Source organism: Camellia sinensis, chromosome 11 (genome assembly GCF_055761805.1).
Source record: "Camellia sinensis isolate YWXY chromosome 11, ASM5576180v1, whole genome shotgun sequence".
Lineage (NCBI taxonomy): Eukaryota > Viridiplantae > Streptophyta > Magnoliopsida > Ericales > Theaceae > Camellia > Camellia sinensis.
Genome location: NC_138971.1, coordinates 113,685,197 through 113,704,130, shown reverse-complemented (window position 1 = coordinate 113,704,130; position 18,934 = coordinate 113,685,197). Strand labels below are relative to the sequence as shown.

The 18,934-nt window shown below is 37.5% G+C and overlaps 1 protein-coding gene across 1 annotated transcript in view; it reads right to left on the bottom strand.

Moving 5' to 3' along the window:
- LOC114317815 (CHD3-type chromatin-remodeling factor PICKLE) overlaps positions 1 to 18,934 on the bottom strand; it is an 84,562-nt gene that overhangs the window by 34,765 nt on the left and 30,863 nt on the right. The window contains exons 11-16 of the mRNA XM_082894536.1: positions 12,510 to 12,560; positions 12,298 to 12,397; positions 6,371 to 6,513; positions 6,181 to 6,284; positions 5,848 to 5,986; positions 5,076 to 5,245 (exon numbers count right to left, since the gene is read on the bottom strand). Of these exons, the coding sequence (XP_082750662.1) occupies positions 5,076 to 5,245; positions 5,848 to 5,986; positions 6,181 to 6,284; positions 6,371 to 6,513; positions 12,298 to 12,397; positions 12,510 to 12,560 (707 nt within the window). The remainder of the gene's footprint in view (positions 1 to 5,075; positions 5,246 to 5,847; positions 5,987 to 6,180; positions 6,285 to 6,370; positions 6,514 to 12,297; positions 12,398 to 12,509; positions 12,561 to 18,934) is intronic.

Here is an 18,934-nt window from a genome sequence, read left to right as displayed (position 1 = left end):
TCATGTGAAGACTCATATATTTGTCCTACACTTAACCAGACATTGCATATGCAATGGGGGTAATTAGTAAGTTCATGTATTATCCTCATTTAGTACATTTCGATGCAATATATTGCATTTTAAGGTATCTTAAATTAACTTCTAGGAAAGGGACCTTGTTCTCTAACTATTGTCACTTGAAATTGGAGGCATTTACTGATACAGATTGAGTAAGTTCAACAGATGATAAACGATCTAGTTTAGGTTACTACACCTTTGTAAGAAAAAGAACCAAGGAGTGGTTGCTAAATCTAGTGCAAAGGGCAGAGTATAGGACTAATGGCTCATGGTACGTGTGAGTTTGTGGCTCCAGTCCTCGCTAAACAATATGGAATCTATTGTGGTGAACCCATGACGTTGTATTGTGACAACAAAGCTACCATCAATATTGCTTATAATCCAGTTCAACGTGATAGACCAAGCATATTCAACTTGACAAACACTTCATCACAGAGAAGTTGAGTAAGGGTTCAATTTGTATGCCTATTGTGAAGTCAGAAGATTAGTTGGCTAATGTATTCACTAAAGATCTTAGCAGTAAGATTTTTCATTCCATTGTTTTGCAAGGAAATTCATTTCCCCAAGATTCACCAGAAGTATTTACACAACAACACATTGTTAACAAATAAATAATAAAAACAACTAAATCACTCTCTTCTCAAATAACTTCTTAATCAACTGGTAAATAAGAAATATAGCCCTACTAAAAGCTTCTAAGTTGCTATAGGACCCACCATAGTGCACATTCCCGTATTCTAGTGCTTTCAAGCGCAATTTTAGATTAAAATTCAAATTCCTACCACCAAAAATGGCATTGGGGCCTGTCCTTCAATGCATATATTGGAGCAACACAACTATTCAAGTAAAGAAATTTCTCTAGTCTTCACATTATTCACGAATCTTGCATTGCATCTAGTTCTGTTTATTCAAATGTCCCATTTTGTATGATATTAAGAAAAAATTGTTCTAAATTATCTTCAAAAAATAATTTTTAATAAAATACAATACAACATACACCAATATCAATATATGTCTTCTTGCTTGGACCCACCCCGTGGGAATGAAAGATTCAAAAGATTTATCGTCCTGAGTGTTCCTTAGTTGGCTTATAGCAACCAATAGACAGCAGCATGAATGTTGGGTTATGAACATGGTTGTTAGAATCATACAATTCACGATTTGATTCATACAATTCGATACGAGTTTCAACAAAAACGATTCAAATCGTACTGTTGAATGAGAAATTGAGTGAATCGTGCGATTCAATTGGCGATTCACTACGATTCATTATGATTCACAATTCAATTCTATTTTTGTTTTTGTTTACATAATACATGAAATGACATCGTTTACACCAAACTATCAAGATATATAGAAGAGATCAATTAGCTATATTGATATATGTGGTTTTATATGTATAAACATATATAGAATTTAGTTATATTGATATTTACTTCATTTTAAAAACTATTTGTGTTTTTTCATATGTATATAAATATATAAAATTATATATCATGTTAAATAAAACGAATCTTATAATTCACAATTTGACAATAACAGTTGCGAATAGGACCAAGTTCTACGTAGAGCTACAACCCTACAACCAATAGACAGCAGCTGACTGAAACACCCACACTCAAGTTTCTTTACCATAAAAATAATTAATCGATCTTGGACTGAGGACATGGCCCACAATAATAAAAGATCTCAAGGCCATATACCAAGTAGTGCAACCATCACAGTTACTTTTAAAGGGGGCACACCATGAGAAAAGTCAAGTCATCTTTTTAATTTTTTTGTATGAACATCAATTTTGAGTCTTCTACAATGCACACATCCTCCACATATCAAGTAGTCCTTCTATGTCCTTCCAAAATTGCTTTCAAACATCTCCTTTTATAGGTGCATGACCCTATTGCTAATAGGTAGTGTCTTCAATACCTCCCAAAACATTTTTCAGAGTTCTTAACTGTTAGAATTAATGTATAGAGAAAGAGAGAGAATAAATTGTGTATTGATAGATATATATCAGTGATTTACAACACTCTCGTTTATAGAGAGTAAATAGGGTACATTGGATGCTAACCCACCGAAAGCATAAAGATACAACATTAGTTATACAACAACATGAGTGGGACAGCTAGATAGTGCAGCTGTATTACATTAATATTACATTAATAACACTAACAGCCCCCCTCAAACTCAAGGAGGATAAACATTAACCAATTTGAGTTTGGAGAGAGTAACAAAATAAAATAGGATAGGAGACACTGTATGGTCGTGTCAGACCGTTGTAGCAGCTAACCGGAATCAATGTCGAGACAGTTTACGAGGTCATGCCGGACTGATGTAGAAGCTAACCGGAATCAATATCGGGACAGTTTACGAGGTCATGCCGGCCCGATGTAGAAGCTAACCAGAATCAATGTCGGGACAGTTTACGAAGTCATGCCGGACCGATGTAGAAGCTAACCGAAATCAATGTCGGGACAGTTTACAAGGTCATGCCGGACCGTTGTAGAAGCTAACCGGAATCAACGTCGGGATAGTTTACGGGGTCATGCCGGACCGATGTAGAAGCTAACCGAAATTAATGTCGGGACAGTTTACGGGGTCATGCCGGACCGTTGTAGAAGTTAACCGGAATCAATGTCGGGACAGTTTACGGAGTCATGTCGGACCGATCTAGAACATTTTGGTGGTGCACCAAGGGAGCGACTTAGGGAGTGCGCCATGGGGTGGCTTGGGTGGTTCCCATGGTATATAACCATGCTCATCAGCTTGGGTGGTTCGCATGGTGTGTAACCATGCTCACCATGATATATGTATAACCCCCCCTTCAAACTCAAATAGGTGTGAAGATAGAAACCTATTTAAGGTTGAAACAAAGAGATTGATAAAGTGGAGCAAAATAGCTCAACACAGAGTGAAGATGTTAAAAAAATAAATAAAAATAGAAGAAAGGTTTTTTTTTTTTTCGGTGTAGAACAGTGAGCGGGGTGGATCCCTGATAGGAATAAAACAAGGGTGTTGTGCAAGCCGAATGGCAAGAATGGTACAAGGTTGTTGGAGCAAAAAAATCAGTGAGGTGGTGTTGAATGTGTGCGTTTTGTTTTGTTTTGTTTTTTTTTAAGAGAATGTGAAACTGAAAAATGTAAAAACTGTAATGGTAATGTAAATATATGCAGCTGCAGTTGAAGAATTTTGCATTTGTATATTATGAAAGGAAATCGAATAAAATATGGTGATGGTGATGAAATGATGAGTATGGTGATAAATAAAAATAAAATAAAAGAGGTGGTGGGAAACAGAATGATTTGTGCAAAAGTTGACTGGGTATGGGTTATAAAGATATATTTGTTTTAGGAAGACAAGTTGAGGGGCGTGCTGTGAGTGGGGGTGCAATAAGCAACACCATAGCAAAGCTTTTTCTCTCACGTGGGAGAAAAATACCCATGTAGCCCACTATCCAAGGCATGGACAGCACGTGGGAGAAGAATACCCATGTAGCCCACTATCCAAGGCATGGACAGCATCATTATCTCACACTTATCAACCAAAGACATGGGGCAAACCCACTTTTCCATTACCAAGTTTAAAATCCCTCCAATTCCCACTTGAAGACCAACAATGTTCAGATATGCTCCATATAACACATATATAATCTCCACTAAAAAACTTCTGCTGGCCCCATCATGATAAATAAACCCACTTACTTGATTTTAAAATAGCAACTATCCCAAGTGCTTGCAGCAGTAGCTAAAGGAGCCCATGTGCTTCTTGAAACAATTATGACAGACTGGGAGCAGTATTTTCACCCATAACAGCTGAGATGGAGCCAATTGAGATTGGAAATAAAAGTGAAAACCTTTATGACTGCTATACCCTTTCCCGTATTGAGGCAGTGCCATCCCCATCTGGAGGGAAGACGTCTCAGATTCGAAGGATGATAAACTGGGTGACATTGAATCCTTATGCTGAAATTCAGCCTCTGAATGGAGGGAGCAATAGCAGCAAAGTAAACTAGGGGATGACCCAGTTTTTTGATTGACTTCCAAGGTTGGAGCTGGCTCACACAAAATATATATCTCTTATCTCAGAAAGAGTTTGCCGCAGTGGTGACAGGTGGCGTGGTCGGCGTTGGCCAGATCACGGCTGAAGACAGTGGGGACGTTGCAGGTGAAGAACGCAAAGCAAGCCGCGCGAGCTAGACGGTCACACGCACAAAGTGGAACTCCGGTTGGCTGTCGGCTGGGCCGACGGGGTGCTCGACGACGTGGGTAAGATCTATGCGTGTGATAGGAGACAGAGAGGTGCCGAGAGGGAGAAACATGCATGCCCTTGTGTGTGTGTCCTCCGTGTCTCATCAGTGATAGAGAGAGTTGTTGCCATCAGTGATCTGCGTAGAGCAAAGAGAGAGAGACAGCTTCCTTTCGGAGAGAGAGAGTAAGAGAGTTGAGTTGCAGACATGGTGTTCGACGAAATGTCCCAGAGGGATTTTGGGTTTGCTCCGGCGAGGTGATGAAGAAGAGTGGAGTGGAGGTGACCAAGATGGAATTTGTTAGAAACTAGTGCAGCAGCAGCAACAAGAAGATCAAGATCAAGAAGAATAATTTGTGGCAGCGGAGTGAAGATATGTGTAGAGGTCCGGCGGGCGGCCAAGACGAGGCTGCCGCCCGCCGGTGAAGCGAAATTATTAGGTTCTTAACCTCGCTCTGATACCATGTTAGAATTAATGTATAGAGAAAGAGAGAGAATAAATTGTGTATTGATAGATATATATCAGTGATTTACAACACTCTCATTTATAGAGAGTGAATAAGGTACATTGGATGCTAACCCACCGAAAGCTTAAAGATACAACATTAGTTATACAACATGAGTGGGACAGCTAGATAGTGCAGCTGTATTACGTTAATATTACACTAATAACACTAACATTAACTTGTACAATTACTGTCAGTCTTCCACAAACAGTTACAGAGGAGAACAGAAAAAAGAATATAATAATCAAATACAGGAACACTAATAGTTACCTGTCATATATAATAACTGTGTCAGCTGTTGCTAGATTTATTCCCAGACCTCCAGCTCTAGTAGACAGCAAAAAACAAAATCTGGTAGAATTCTTGGCATTAAACCGATCTATTCGAATTTGTCTTTCAGCCCCACCAACTTTGCCGTCAATCCTTTCGTATTGCCATTTCTAACAAAAAGTACAGAATTTTAAATAGCATTTCCACATAAATAGACAAATTCCCATAAAGTATGAACAAGAACTGACAAGCATGGGCAAGGACACGGATAGGGGCACAGATATAGGCGTGGGTACAAATATATTTGAAAAAAATTGGAAACAGATATAACGGCAATATAGCAAAAAAATGAAATTTCAATATATTTTTATTTGCTACATATATGAAAACAAATTTGAGACACAAAGATATATGAGAAATCAATGTATATGTGGTCTATTTCTATTATGTCATTCTTTCCCCTCTTTGTTTCCATATATTTTACTTTACCCCAAATCAGTTTTATAAAATTATTATTAAAAACAAAAAAACCACAAAGGTGTCTTGAGGTGTGGCCAAACACAAGACGTGCATGTCTATAAAGTGTCCCCAATGTGTCTTGCAAAAAAATAATATTTGACAAAAATTGATACGCCACATGGCATGGACACGCATGTCCGCAGCATGGCAGTATCCAATATGTGTTGGACACGGACACAGAACCCATCAAGGTGGCTGCGCTTCCTAGAACAAGAATATAAGACCACATACAAAATTCGTTCAAAATTCATACTTGGTAGCTACAGTAATCTTCCAGTAAGTCCAGCATATGCTGAAATTGAGAATAGATCAGAACTCTATGCCCCTGCTCTTTAAGCTTCACCATAATTTTGTCCAAAAGTTGCAACTTCCCAGAAGTTTCCAACAGTAGTCTGTCAAATAGAAAGATAAATATAAAAGCAGGGTTCAGAACAACACTTTTTGGTAAGAGAAGAAACAAATAACAAATATCGTTTGAGCTACTGAGGCAGTTTCTTCCCCACACACGAGATAAACAAAAAGACAAATTTACAGCCTATTTGCACAAAGAACCCATAAAAATCAAAATCAAAATTCATAGGATCACCTGAAAGACTCATTTACATCCTCTATATCTGGTTCAACTCCTTCTAGCATATACGGGTGACAACAGAGCTTGCGCAATTCCATAACCACGTTGATAAGAGAAATCTAATTTCAGGAATATCCAACTGAAGTTAAATATTTTTCAAAATAATATGAAAAGAATGCCATCTCAATACAGCCTGCAATCTCACCTGTGCACCACCCCTTCGAGCTAGTATCTCAAAGTTACGAGTGAGAATGGCCTTGTAGTATTCTTTCTGCTTGCTACTCAATTCCACACGCAAAATGAGCTCCTTCTTTGGTGGTAGCTCCTTCATGACATCTTTCTTTACTCCTGCAGTGTCATTAATGACAGTTTTACAGTGTGTTTCAATAACATATTAATGACATTGAAATATATAATGCTGACAAGTATCAATTCCTTTTTTATTGGAAGAGCCATGGCTAGGGATAAGAAATTGTTAAAAATATTGATAGAGAGAGAAAGAGAATAAATTGTATTATTGATGGATATCTTGATGTATTACAAGATTGATAAATTACAATTCCTATACAATCTATATATAGAAGAAAATGTGGTAGTAGGTGTAGTGGAGGTGATAGTGGGTTAGGTGAAGTGGAGTGTGTGGTGAAGTGGAGTGTGTAGTGGAGTAGGTGTAGTGGAGGTGATAGTGGGTTAGGTGAAGTGGAGTGTGTGGTGAAGTGGAGGTAGGTGAAGTGGAGTGTGTAGTGGAGTAGGTGAAGGTAAAGATGGGAAATTCTAACAGCCCCCCGCAAACTCAAGGAGGAGAGAAACTAACCAACTTGAGTTTGGAGAGAGTAACAAAACAAGAAAATACATAAAAATAAAAAAGGATAGGTGACACTGTATGGTCGTGTCGGACCGTTGTAGCAGACAGTTTACGGGGTCATGTCGGACCGTTGTAGAAGACAGTTTATGGGGTCATGTCGGACCGTTGTAGAAGACAATGTTGTGACAGTTTACGAAGTCTTGCTGGACCCTTGTAGAAACTAACCGGAATCAATGTCGGGACAGTTTACAGAGTCTTGTCGGACCCATAAAGGAGCTAACCGGAATCAATGTCGGGACAGTTTACAGAGTCTTGTCGGACCCATAAAGGAGCTAACCGGAATCAATGTCGGGACAGTTTACAGAGTCTTGTCGGACCCTTGTAAAGTTGCACCCTCAAAAGGTGTGCCCAATTTTGTCAAAAAGGCGTGCCATCAAAAGGCGTGCCCAATTCATCAAAAGACGTGCCATCAAAAGGCGTGCCATCAAAACGCGTGTCCACTTTGTCAAAAGATGTGCCATGAAAAGGCGTGCCAGTTTGTCGGGCGGCAAGAGGCGCGCGATACGCGTGGCTGCCTCGGCTATTTAACCAAGACGAAGGCTGAGGCTGAGGCATACCATTCTGAAACCTCTGAAACCAACCCTTCGCTGAAAAAACTCTGCCTCTGCGGAGAGAGAAACTGTGGAACACTTTGTTGCCATTCTGTCACCAACCCTTCCGAACATTACCAGTCTGAAATTGCTATTTCGCTGAAACACTTAGCAACCCAAAAACATGGCCTCTTCTTCCCGTCCAGCTACCCAGAACCTGCTCACGCTCTTTCCAGAACTGAACGAGCCCACAAGAGAAATAACTGGTGCGGTGGCCAGTGAACCTCAACCAAACACCTCTGGTTTTGCTCCATTGAACTTTCCGATGCGGTCGGTGGAGCAAAAAATGGCGGTGCAAACTGATATTGAGGCTAATCAATATACTCTGAAGTCATGCGTGGAAACCATGACGGCGGTCACAAATTTGTCAAACCGGCTGCAGAGTAGGACAAATGAGGTGCAGCATTTAAACGCCCAACTGGCTCTGCTCCAACGCATGTATAAGGATGCGCGAGCAGAGATAAGTGTGCTAAAAGCAGAAAATAAGGAGCTGAAGCGGAAGGCCACCGTGATGTTCCGATTTGGAGGTCCACCATATGCTGCAGTGGAGGAGCAGGGAGTAGTGATCATGCCCAGTGGAGTGGGAAACACGGAGGCAGCACCGTCAAGGGCCGCCCAGGACGGAGGCAAGAAGAAGAGACCGGCTGCAGAGTAGAGAAGAAAAAAATCCGCCAGTGGATGTGGTTGTTTTTTTTTTTTTTTTTTTTTTTTTTTTTTTTTTTTTTTTTTTTTTTTTTTTGTGTAACAATGTGATCGGGGTTGATCCCTGAGATGAATAAAATATGGGTGTTGTGCAAACTCGAATGGTAGGTGTGGTAATGCAGAAAAATCAACAGAAAAATTGTTGCTCCTTAAGTTGCTTGGCCACATCTTTAGCAGAAGATCCAGAAACCTCAATCCAAGTTTTTTGAGAACAGTGCACAGGCTGACAGCATGAACTCTAAATAGAAGAGAGCATGAAAGGGATTGGCTGCCATGTCTGCCAAGTTTGATGGTGCAGTGACATAGTAAGCAAGACCACCAACTGGGATAGACTGGCCTGAGGAACAAACATCAATGACTGGAATATGAACAATAGGGTCACACATTAGAGGTGTGAATGGTAGGATCTGGGGTGAACTTGATCTAGATAGTGGCAACCTGACCAGTGGCTCAGGCAGCAAAGTAGGAAAATCCAGAGGGGGGAGATCAGACACATTAAGAGGTGATATTGGTGTCAACACACTAGAAGACCTTGTAGCTGGTAGTAAAGAAGAAAGTGGAGGTAAAGATAGTGATTCAGTGAATGACATAGGCAGTTGTGGAGGTTTTACTGTGTATTGAAAAATTGATGCCATAGGAAGGCACCAACAATAATAGGGAGAAAAAAGGGATGAGCCCATTGAAGGTTCTTGAGATCCTGGGCATAAAAAGGGTGGTGTACCAGACTTGCCAAGTGATTCCAACAAATTTGGAGAGAATAAGCCCATTCCAGTAGCTTCTGGATGTTTATCCTTTCCAGAAAGATTTGAACCAGATGCATCCATGGGGCTTACTGGTGAAGAAGCAACAGACAGGTTATCAACAACTGAAAATTGGATGTCCCCACGTCTCCTCAGCTTTTCTCGGGTAACACTTTTCAAGGAAGTTGAGTTTCTGAGAAGGTAGCAGATTATGTTGCTGAAAATCTGGGAAAGAACATTGTGAAAGCACTTGAATTTGTCAGAGACGAAGAAGATCAGTTAGAAGCAGCCATACATAGCGGCTATTTGGACACTGATAAGGAATTTCTTAGTCAGGGAGTAAATGGAGGAGCATGTGCAGCAAGTGTACTGTTTAGAGATGGAAATCTATATGTAGCGAAAATACTGTTTAGAGATGGAATAGGTAGAGGTCCGGCGGGCGGCCAAGGCGAGGCTGCCGCCCGCCGGTGAAGCAAAATGAGTAGGTTGTTAACCTTGCTCTGATACCATGTTAAAAATATTGATAGAGAGAGAAAGAGAATAAATTGTATTATTGATGGATATCTTGATGTATTACAAGATTGATAAATTACAATTCCTATACAATCTATATATAGAAGAAAATGTGGTAGTAGGTGTAGTGGAGGTGATAGTGGGTTAGGTGAAGTGGAGTGTGTGGTGAAGTGGAGTGTGTAGTGGAGTAGGTGTAGTGGAGGTGATAGTGGGTTAGGTGAAGTGGAGTGTGTGGTGAAGTGGAGGTAGGTGAAGTGGAGTGTGTAGTGGAGTAGGTGAAGGTAAAGATGGGAAATTCTAACAGAAATGATAACTAAATACTACTTGAACAAGGAGTAAACAAGGATGAGAAGCTTTTCAAGCTAGCCAATATTAATGGTAGAAGGAAACAAATTACAAGGCATTTATGAGATGCACATAAAGTGACATCCAAAAAGATAGACCCCTCTCATCCCACAGGCTCAAAAGAACATCCTTGAAGAACACTCACATGCACCCCAACTGAATCTATTATACCAATTTCAACTTGGCTAATGCATCACTTGACCATTGATCAACCTTAGGATCCATTTAATCTCCATATTCAAGTCTATAAATAAATTTTATAATCTCTCATCAAATGAACATAGGACCACAAGCCATGAGTTGCCCTTTCAACCATCTAATCAGAACAACTTAATTTCCCTTGATCAAGCACTGGCAGAAGCCCATAGTAGAAGCATCCTCGAGGCCTTTCAAAAGAATTAAAATCTGCACTACAATAGGGATGTATTGCCAACTGGGTGAGATAAACAAGAAGTGCATTCCATGATTTCATCTCAAAAGGAAAATAATTCAAAAAATAAAAGAATCAACTGGCTACATTCCCAAAAAGAGCAAACATTAAATTTAGATTTCATTCTTTAATTAGAGAGAGCATCCAAATAACAGGGAGCATCAAACACTGACTGAGATTTGCTAAAAAAGCATTACACAATAAGAACCAATAAGTCCTCAAAATCAACAATGATATCTCCTTTAAGGGCAATCAAGACTCAAAGTGAAACATAAACCTCAAAAGTTGATTACATAAAGCTGATCCTACAAGAATTGTTTATATTTAAGAACAATAATGAACACAATTAAGCAAAGCCAATGACGCCCCAAAACTACATACGAACTAGCACAAATAGTATATAAGAACAATAATGAACATATATGATCCTTCCATCTTCCATCAGATTAGCATAAGACACAGGCAATGGGTTTCCTTTTAATATAGCGAAAAGCAAAAAAAACAAACAACGAAAAAAAATATATATATAAATATATAAATTCTATGCGGGACAAAGAATTTTCAACGTGTTTCACTCTGAAATCACATGAACAGAGACTAAAAAGAGCAAGTAAACCAATTCTTCTAATATTACCAACTGAAACTGTTAACACACCACATCATCCCAAATCTACTACCATGACTGTCTTCCAACTCAAGGGCAAGACCAAACATACTTTAGACATACTACCTAGGTTCCTTAGGTTCTATTGTTGTTCATTTTCAACCTAATTCAGACCACTTTTCATAAATAAATAAAGTGAGACAGATTTTTGGGTTTGTTTAATTCATGTTTTGAATTCAAATAAATGTTGTTTCCAAGTAATCAGAATTTGATTGATTAAATGGTGACCTACCAATTGGCATAATGTCAACTCGATGCGATTTACCAAAAACTGAACTTAAATTAGGTTAAGTATCCCTAATAACCATATTTAGTGATAATCCATTGGGTTTAGAAACCGGGGCATGACACACTAGCAGATTGGTCATGTTACACTTATGGTTGAATTTCAAAACAGATGTCTGAATAAACAAATATTTGTTTCATTGAAGTCTCTCGGAACCAGCATCGAGATGATCTTACAAAAATATAGAACACAATGTAAGAGTTACAACACTACCAACCCAAATTTTTGCTACCTATTTCATTATCAACCTTTGTTAAAATTTAAGCTAAAAAAGCAAAGCAAAAAAATAGAGAGAGAGAGAGAGAGAGAAGATATTCTCAACAATGTTTTCTCCTTTAAATCATTGAATTCAAACTTTGAAATTCCAGTTAAGTCTGTTTGCACCTTGAAATAGTCACTTGCCATCAAAATCTAGTGAAAGCTTTATAAATCCTCTAATTAGTTCAAAGTTACAGCTATATCCATGTTCGTGCTCTCTCCCTGTGAAGGATTTTTAAAACTTCTCATACATTCGCCTTTGTTATTAGCATTATACTTATGTTTCTTATCAAAAGTGTGTGTGTATTATATCACAAGAAAATAAAGAAGCAAAGAAATCACTAATTTGATGTATAATATTAACTAACATTGATGAAAACAAAATATCACCTATGCAATGCTTAATAAGTAAAACCATTAGTTGAAGAGCACAAAAATATTAAGGCCATGTTTGGTCTGTATTTGTGAAACAATTTTGAAAAATAATTTTCTAGAAAGAGTTTACAAAATTTGAAAATTTGTTTGGTTGTATGTTTTGAAAATAGTTTTAGAGTTTTGGAGTTTGGGATGATTTAAATTTTTTTGTAGTTGAATAGATGGATGCGAGTGAAAAAGTGATTTTTTTTTTTTTTTTTTTTTTAAAAAAAAATTCAACCAAACAAATTTTGGAAATTTTTTCTCAAAAATTGTCTCTCAAGAGACAAACCAAACAAGGCCTAAGTTTGTTTAAGATTCATACTTCTAAGTAGATGGGGCGCCAACATCTTATGAAGCCTTGAGATCTGCTCCTCTTGATTAATATCCTTGAACTCTTCCTGGAATTCCTCTAAACTTCCAAACTGCAATTATGACAATAACTTATTGAGAGAATGCATTTCAAAGTCATATGCCTATTGTTGTACTATGAATTTTCAGTAGTATTTGCCTCTATAAAACTGCATTGACACTAACCTTCCCAGCATCAAGGAAATGCATGAGCATGAAAAGTTCATCCAGATTGTTCTGAAATAGATCAAAATATGAGTTAGCTCACATTAAAAAATCGAACTGTATGATAGCAAGTCCATAAAACAGGTATAACTACTAAGCTAACAGAAAAGCTATTAATTAGTTTTATCAAATCACCATTCGCAGACACTAGCAATCTAAGCAAATGAAAACATAGGTGATGAACCAGGTTCTTTTATGGGTCAGTACAATGCTGTGGCTTATTTAATTTAACTCAGCATACAGCCCTTACAAAGGGGAATGGTGAAAAAAGATTCATGAAGCCAATCCCACCTGATTGGGACACAAGGCTTAGTTTGGTTTTGGTTTGGTTTGGCAATGTTGTGGGTTGGGAGATAGTGCAGAGCAGCAATGATATTTTGATTATACATGATTATGTACTGTACAACACCTAAATCAGTCCCATAAAAGTCCAATAGCAAACATAGTGTGCTGCTGAACATAAAGTTCGATGTTCTTCCAATGCTTATATGTACTTTCACTTTCCAACAAGGATGTCTATGTACAAATCACTAGAAACTTTTATGAACCACCAAAAATTAATTGGGTAAATTACACTTTGCCCCCTTTATGTTTGACCACTTTCCCACTTTGGCCCTTCAACTTTATTTTTTCCCACATTGGCCCTTTATGTTTCAAGTTTTTCCCAATTCTACCCCTAAAGCTAACTTCAGTTCAAAGTTAGACAAAAAATGCCATAATAACTATCACAAAATATAAAAATATATATTATTATATTGGGGTTTAAGTGTATGTTACAGACGTGAGTTATATATAATAAAATATTTTTATGTCACGTGACTGTCAATGTATCATTTTCTGTTTAATTTTTAACAGAAATTAGCTTTAAGAGTACTAGGAAAAACTTGAAATATGAAGGGCCAAAGTTAGAAAAAACAAACTTTAATGATCAAAGTGGAAAAGTGACCACACATAAAGGGGGGCAAAGTGCAATTTACCCAAACTAATACTATCTAGCTTAATTAACTAATGGGTAATTCTATTTACACACCATAAATTGTCTCAGTGCACACCATTAAAACATTAAATTTATATTATAATAATATCCTAAAATAAAATGACTATTAAGGACAATAATGGTATGTATTCTACAAATCCAAAGAATTCATACATCAAAACACAAAACACTCTTTGCACACAATCACATAAAGACTTATAAACGGTGTATTTCTTTTATCATCATCCAACACTCATCATCTTCTCCATTATAATCTAACACACAACACTCATGATATCATTCATTATCAATTAGTTTACCTCATTCTCTTCTCCATTATATTTGTATTCCCAACTCAAAACATTATTATCTTTGAAGATTTAGGGTTTAAAAACATTGGAACCAATCAATTTTAAAGATTTGCACATCATGGATGGCACTTAGATTCTTGCTTTGGAACAATGCATCAATGAAAATTGTAGTTTACTACTTACAAAGGCAATTTTGTTTTTTGTTTTTTGTTTTTTGTTTTTTCTCGTTCGTAAAATCACTAGAAGGATGGTTTTGTTCGTCACGCATTCAGATTAACCAGAGTTGAACATTTACACAATGTTTAAATATTTACACGCGAACTAAACTATTTTGTTCAAATTATTAAAGTTGACCAACTATTAAATGTTCATATGTAAAAAATTGAACATGATAAGTTCGAACGAGTTAAGTTATCCAATATAAAAAGTATGAACTTATTAATTTTGTTCAACAAAAATATTTCGAACATATTTAATTTGTTCAATTTTATTTTGTTGTACAATAATAATATGTTTAGACAACCAGTATCGAGCCAAATTCGAAATAGAAATAGTTATGGAAGGTGAATCGCCAAGCAAATCAAAAATAGATGGGAAAAACTAACCTAGGTGAGGTTCAAAGGTAAGAATCGTAGATCTTCCGAGGTCAGAATCCAAGATCTTCAATGCCAGCAATCATTTCATTGATGTGTCATCACCACAGATGTATAGTTATGGTGAAGGTGACGGTGAATTGGGTATAGGATGTGATGTGTATAATGGTGTGTATTGAGATTTATTGTTTTTTGGTCTTAGGGTAAAAAGGGAAGATTGTGGTGTGTTGAGTTAAAAATCAAAGGTTAAAAATATCAAAGGTGTGAAATAAGTAATGGTGTGTAAATAGAATTTCCCTTACCTAATATGGCTCAATTTCTATTATTAAACCATTAAAGCTTCCCAAATTAAAATAATGTAGCGATTTTGCACAATCTCCTTGTATTGCTCACCTACCAAAATTAACATATTGTCACGTCCTATTCTGAGCAATTACACATCGGACATAATGCATAATAAGTGCATATGACCAACAATATTCATTCAGAAACAAAATCCATCTATGGGTGCAAGTCGGAGGGGCTAGGTTGGGCACAAGACCTACCCAAGCCCAGCTAAGTACAGCCTAAGAGCTGCTCAGGCCTTACTTCCCATCTCGAGGTCTTGAGCCCAACTCAATAAATTTTGCATGGGTTAAGCTCAGGTTACCCACAAAAGATTGGGATGAGATTTTGAACTTAATTTTGTTTACTTTTCTACGCTAGAGCTAACCTTTTTGTTTTGATTGATTAATGTTGGCCTTATTATGGTGTTTTTTTATTAATGAAGTTCTTCTATGAAGGGATTTCAAATAAATTCAATATACATATCGTCATAACTTGTGACATTACTCCAGCAACCAACAACAGTGCTCTGGTGCCACAATCTCAATAAAAAAGGGTTCACCACTTCAGTCCCAAAGAAGAGGAGGTGAGATCTAATGGTCAGAGTGAAAGGAGATGGTGATATTTATAATATATAGTTCGGGTTTCGGGGTTGTCCGAGGCCTCTGCCCAAGCCCAACTCAAATTTTAATTCAGGTTGGAAATATTATCGCAGGCCCAGACTTGTGTTTCGATATATACCCAATCCTTAAAATTTTACAAGGTGGGATCAGGTTGACCAGGTTAGGCCTGCCCAAGTTGCACCCCTAACCCACCCCAAGTCAGAATCAATTGTTCTACAATAAGTACTTGGAAAAGTTGTACCCGTTAATCAAGTGCGTTGGGAGACATTCATATTTTGATACAGTTTTATTTATTTTATTTTTTTCGCGGCCAGGGGATCTCAATATTCGTAGCCCTGTACACATCCAAGCTTTGACTTACCTATCTAAAAAGAGTGAATTGTGGTTTAAAAAAAATAAAATAAAATAAAATAAATTAATTAATTAATCTGCATAGAAAAACTAGTATTTGCTTTGAAGTTTCTATGGAAGTCAAGATTTCATGAACATATGAAATTACAACTACAAGATTTTAAAAGCAATTAAGATTCATTACAAGGTTATATATGTAATAGTCTATTCATTACTGATTCTTTACAACTCATATATGGTAGGTGCTGGACCCAGCCGATAGTAATGGTTGGTGCTGGACCCAGAAGCGTTACTCTCCCAACATGGTATGAAAGCATTCAATAGGTAGACTGGCTCCTACCATTACCTTTCCTTCCTCCTTAATTCATTTTTCATTTCCCTTTTCCTTCTTTTCTTCTACATTTTTGTACTATTTTTCCCTCAAATCATGAGATTGAGAACCACCAGAGTATTACGCAGGACTGTAAAGTAGCAGATTGACAACTGCTCATACCATAAATATAACCATCCATATAATTGTCCTGAGCTCTTTTGGCTCCATTTTGACTGCTCCTTTCAGTTGTAAAATAGTATCAGGGTTTCAAAGCGATTTGACGTAACAAAACAATTTCATTTGCACATTCAGGAACTGAAAAATTCAAGGTCAGTATAGCCGATTGTCTCAATTAGTTTACAGCCGCTTTGTGCATTCATTAGTCTTGGTTTAGTTGGCTAGTTTTTTCAGGGTTTTGGAGATTTGATGCAACAAAACAATTTCATTTGCACATTCAGGATCAGGAAAATTCTGAGTTCTGATTGTTTCTTCTTTTTTCTTTTCTGGATAAATAAAGATTATTTTATTAACAAAAGAGCATCAAGATGATGCTAATGAATACCACTGAGACATCAACAGAACCCAAAACCTAAACACAGAGAGCATCTAAAAAATCCACAAAAGCAAACAAATTCAGAGACAGACCCCGTCACCCAGCTATACAAAATCACCAGTAATTGTGCCTTCATCTGAGCCACCGAATGATATGCCACGGGACAACGAAGAAGCATAGGAAACAGACTTCACATCCCTGCGACACATGTAACACCAATTAACCAAGACCTGCTGCTGCCAACACCGAATAAGAATGTCAATGGTGAGAATCTTATCCAACACCTCGCCCACAAGAAGAAAGCTACCTTTGAAGGGGCACCAGCAATCCAAACACTTCGCCACGGAAAAATAACATCAACACCTCCCGCCAGGGCTCAGAAAAAAGACGACACTGAAAACACACCCTTGCACCCTGCTGCAGCCACACCAAACAATCACCCTCACCCCCACCCTTTTAACCCTATACAGAAAAGCCATTAAATCCACTAACTGATCCACCTACCAGCCCTGAACTTGCTGTCGAAGCCCTACATCCCAAACCAATCACCCTCATCCACACTCAAATAGTTGGTCACCACCTCATCCCTATCCATAGCAAGTTGAAAAATCAATGGAAACGAAGTAGAATGTTCTGCTCCCCACACCATCTATCCCTCCAAAGCCTCACCCTCTGCCCCCTCACTACTCGAAAACCAACCCACCTCCAAAACTCACCCCACACCATCTGAATACCTTTCCACAAACCCCTACCATGCCCCTCTCTCTCTCTCTCTCTCATGCGCATACTGCCACAACCATTTACCTAATAAGGCCCTATTAAACAAGACCAAACTTCAAACTCCCAAACCACCCACCTCCTTTGGACTACACACTGACTTCCAGCCAACTAAATGATACTTAAACTCATCACCCACACCCTCCCCAAAGAAAATCTCGTTGCAACTTCTCCAACGCCGAGCAAGCAAAACTGGCATCACATGCATAGACATACAATAAGTAAAAATACTCGTCAATGTACTCTTAAGTCGCAAGTTCAAAGGCATTTGGCATGTTGGAAGCATTTCTCTTAGCATATTCTGAATTTACGAACTGTTTTGTATGGCTAGGCTTTGTGGTATATTGATTATAAGACTGAGGACTATTTAACTAGAAAAAATCAGATTATAGGCATTTTTATAAGATAATTGATTTGAAATCTTGTAGATCACAATGATTGAGTGTAATATTACTAATAATTCAATTAAAGGGGCCTTAAACCCTTGATCAAGCTAGGCTGCAAATCATGAGAATCAAACTTATTGCTACAAACAAACTAGTTGTCATCATCATATCAGAGATTTGGTAGCACATAGCATTAAATTTGACTCCAAATCGTATCAGAGATTTGGTTTGGGAGGTGTTTTAATTTTTGTTATTAGTTTCAGGTTTCTCTATGTGTATTTATTCCCCCTATACGTTTTCTATGTGCACTTCATTTAATTTTTGTTATTAGTTTCAGGTTTCTGTGTGTATTTATTCCCCCTCTATGTTTTCTATGTGCACTTCATTTAATTTTTGTTATTAGTTTCAGGTTTCTCTATGTGCATTTATTCCCCCTATATGTTTTCTATGTGCACTTCATTTAATTTTTGTTATTAGTTTCAGGTTTCTCTATGTGTATCCCTCTCTATGTTTTCTATGTGCACTTCATTTCATTTGTGTTTGCATCGTATTGTGTTTATCTATCTTTGCAAATGTATGACGGGGCCAACGCAAGGGAAGGTGTGAGAGCTTGATATACATGTTTGAGACCGTTCCCTAGCACTTAAGCTTTGAAGGCAACTGGTTGTCTAACAAAAGACATGAGAAAAACAACTACAGAAAATCCTTTTTCATAATTTCTTAACATTAAATCAACTAAACAAACCTAATCCCAATTAATCGAACTTAGCTAAGTAGATATATTTTCTCCAATCAGCTATATTAAAACCATATCCCCGGATAAGTCCCAAGTAATGATATCATCCCTAATGACCTCACCTTACATTCCCTTTTTCCCTTTCTTATATTGCTTTAGCCCCCTTCAACTTGAATCAAGTCACTCTTACAAGAGCATTATTTAATCCATGCTAATGAAATCAAACCAAATAAAATAACATTCTCATCATTTTACCCCCAATCAGTCCCACTTCTAACTTCGAATAAACACATTTGTTCGTTTTTATCTTTCGTTTTTTCCATCCTAACATTCCCATTTTTTGAACGTTGTTGTACTATACAACATAAACTGCCTTATAAAACTTTTCTTTTACCTTAGCAGAATTAATATGAACTCAACACCCCAAAAGAATTCCAAAAATC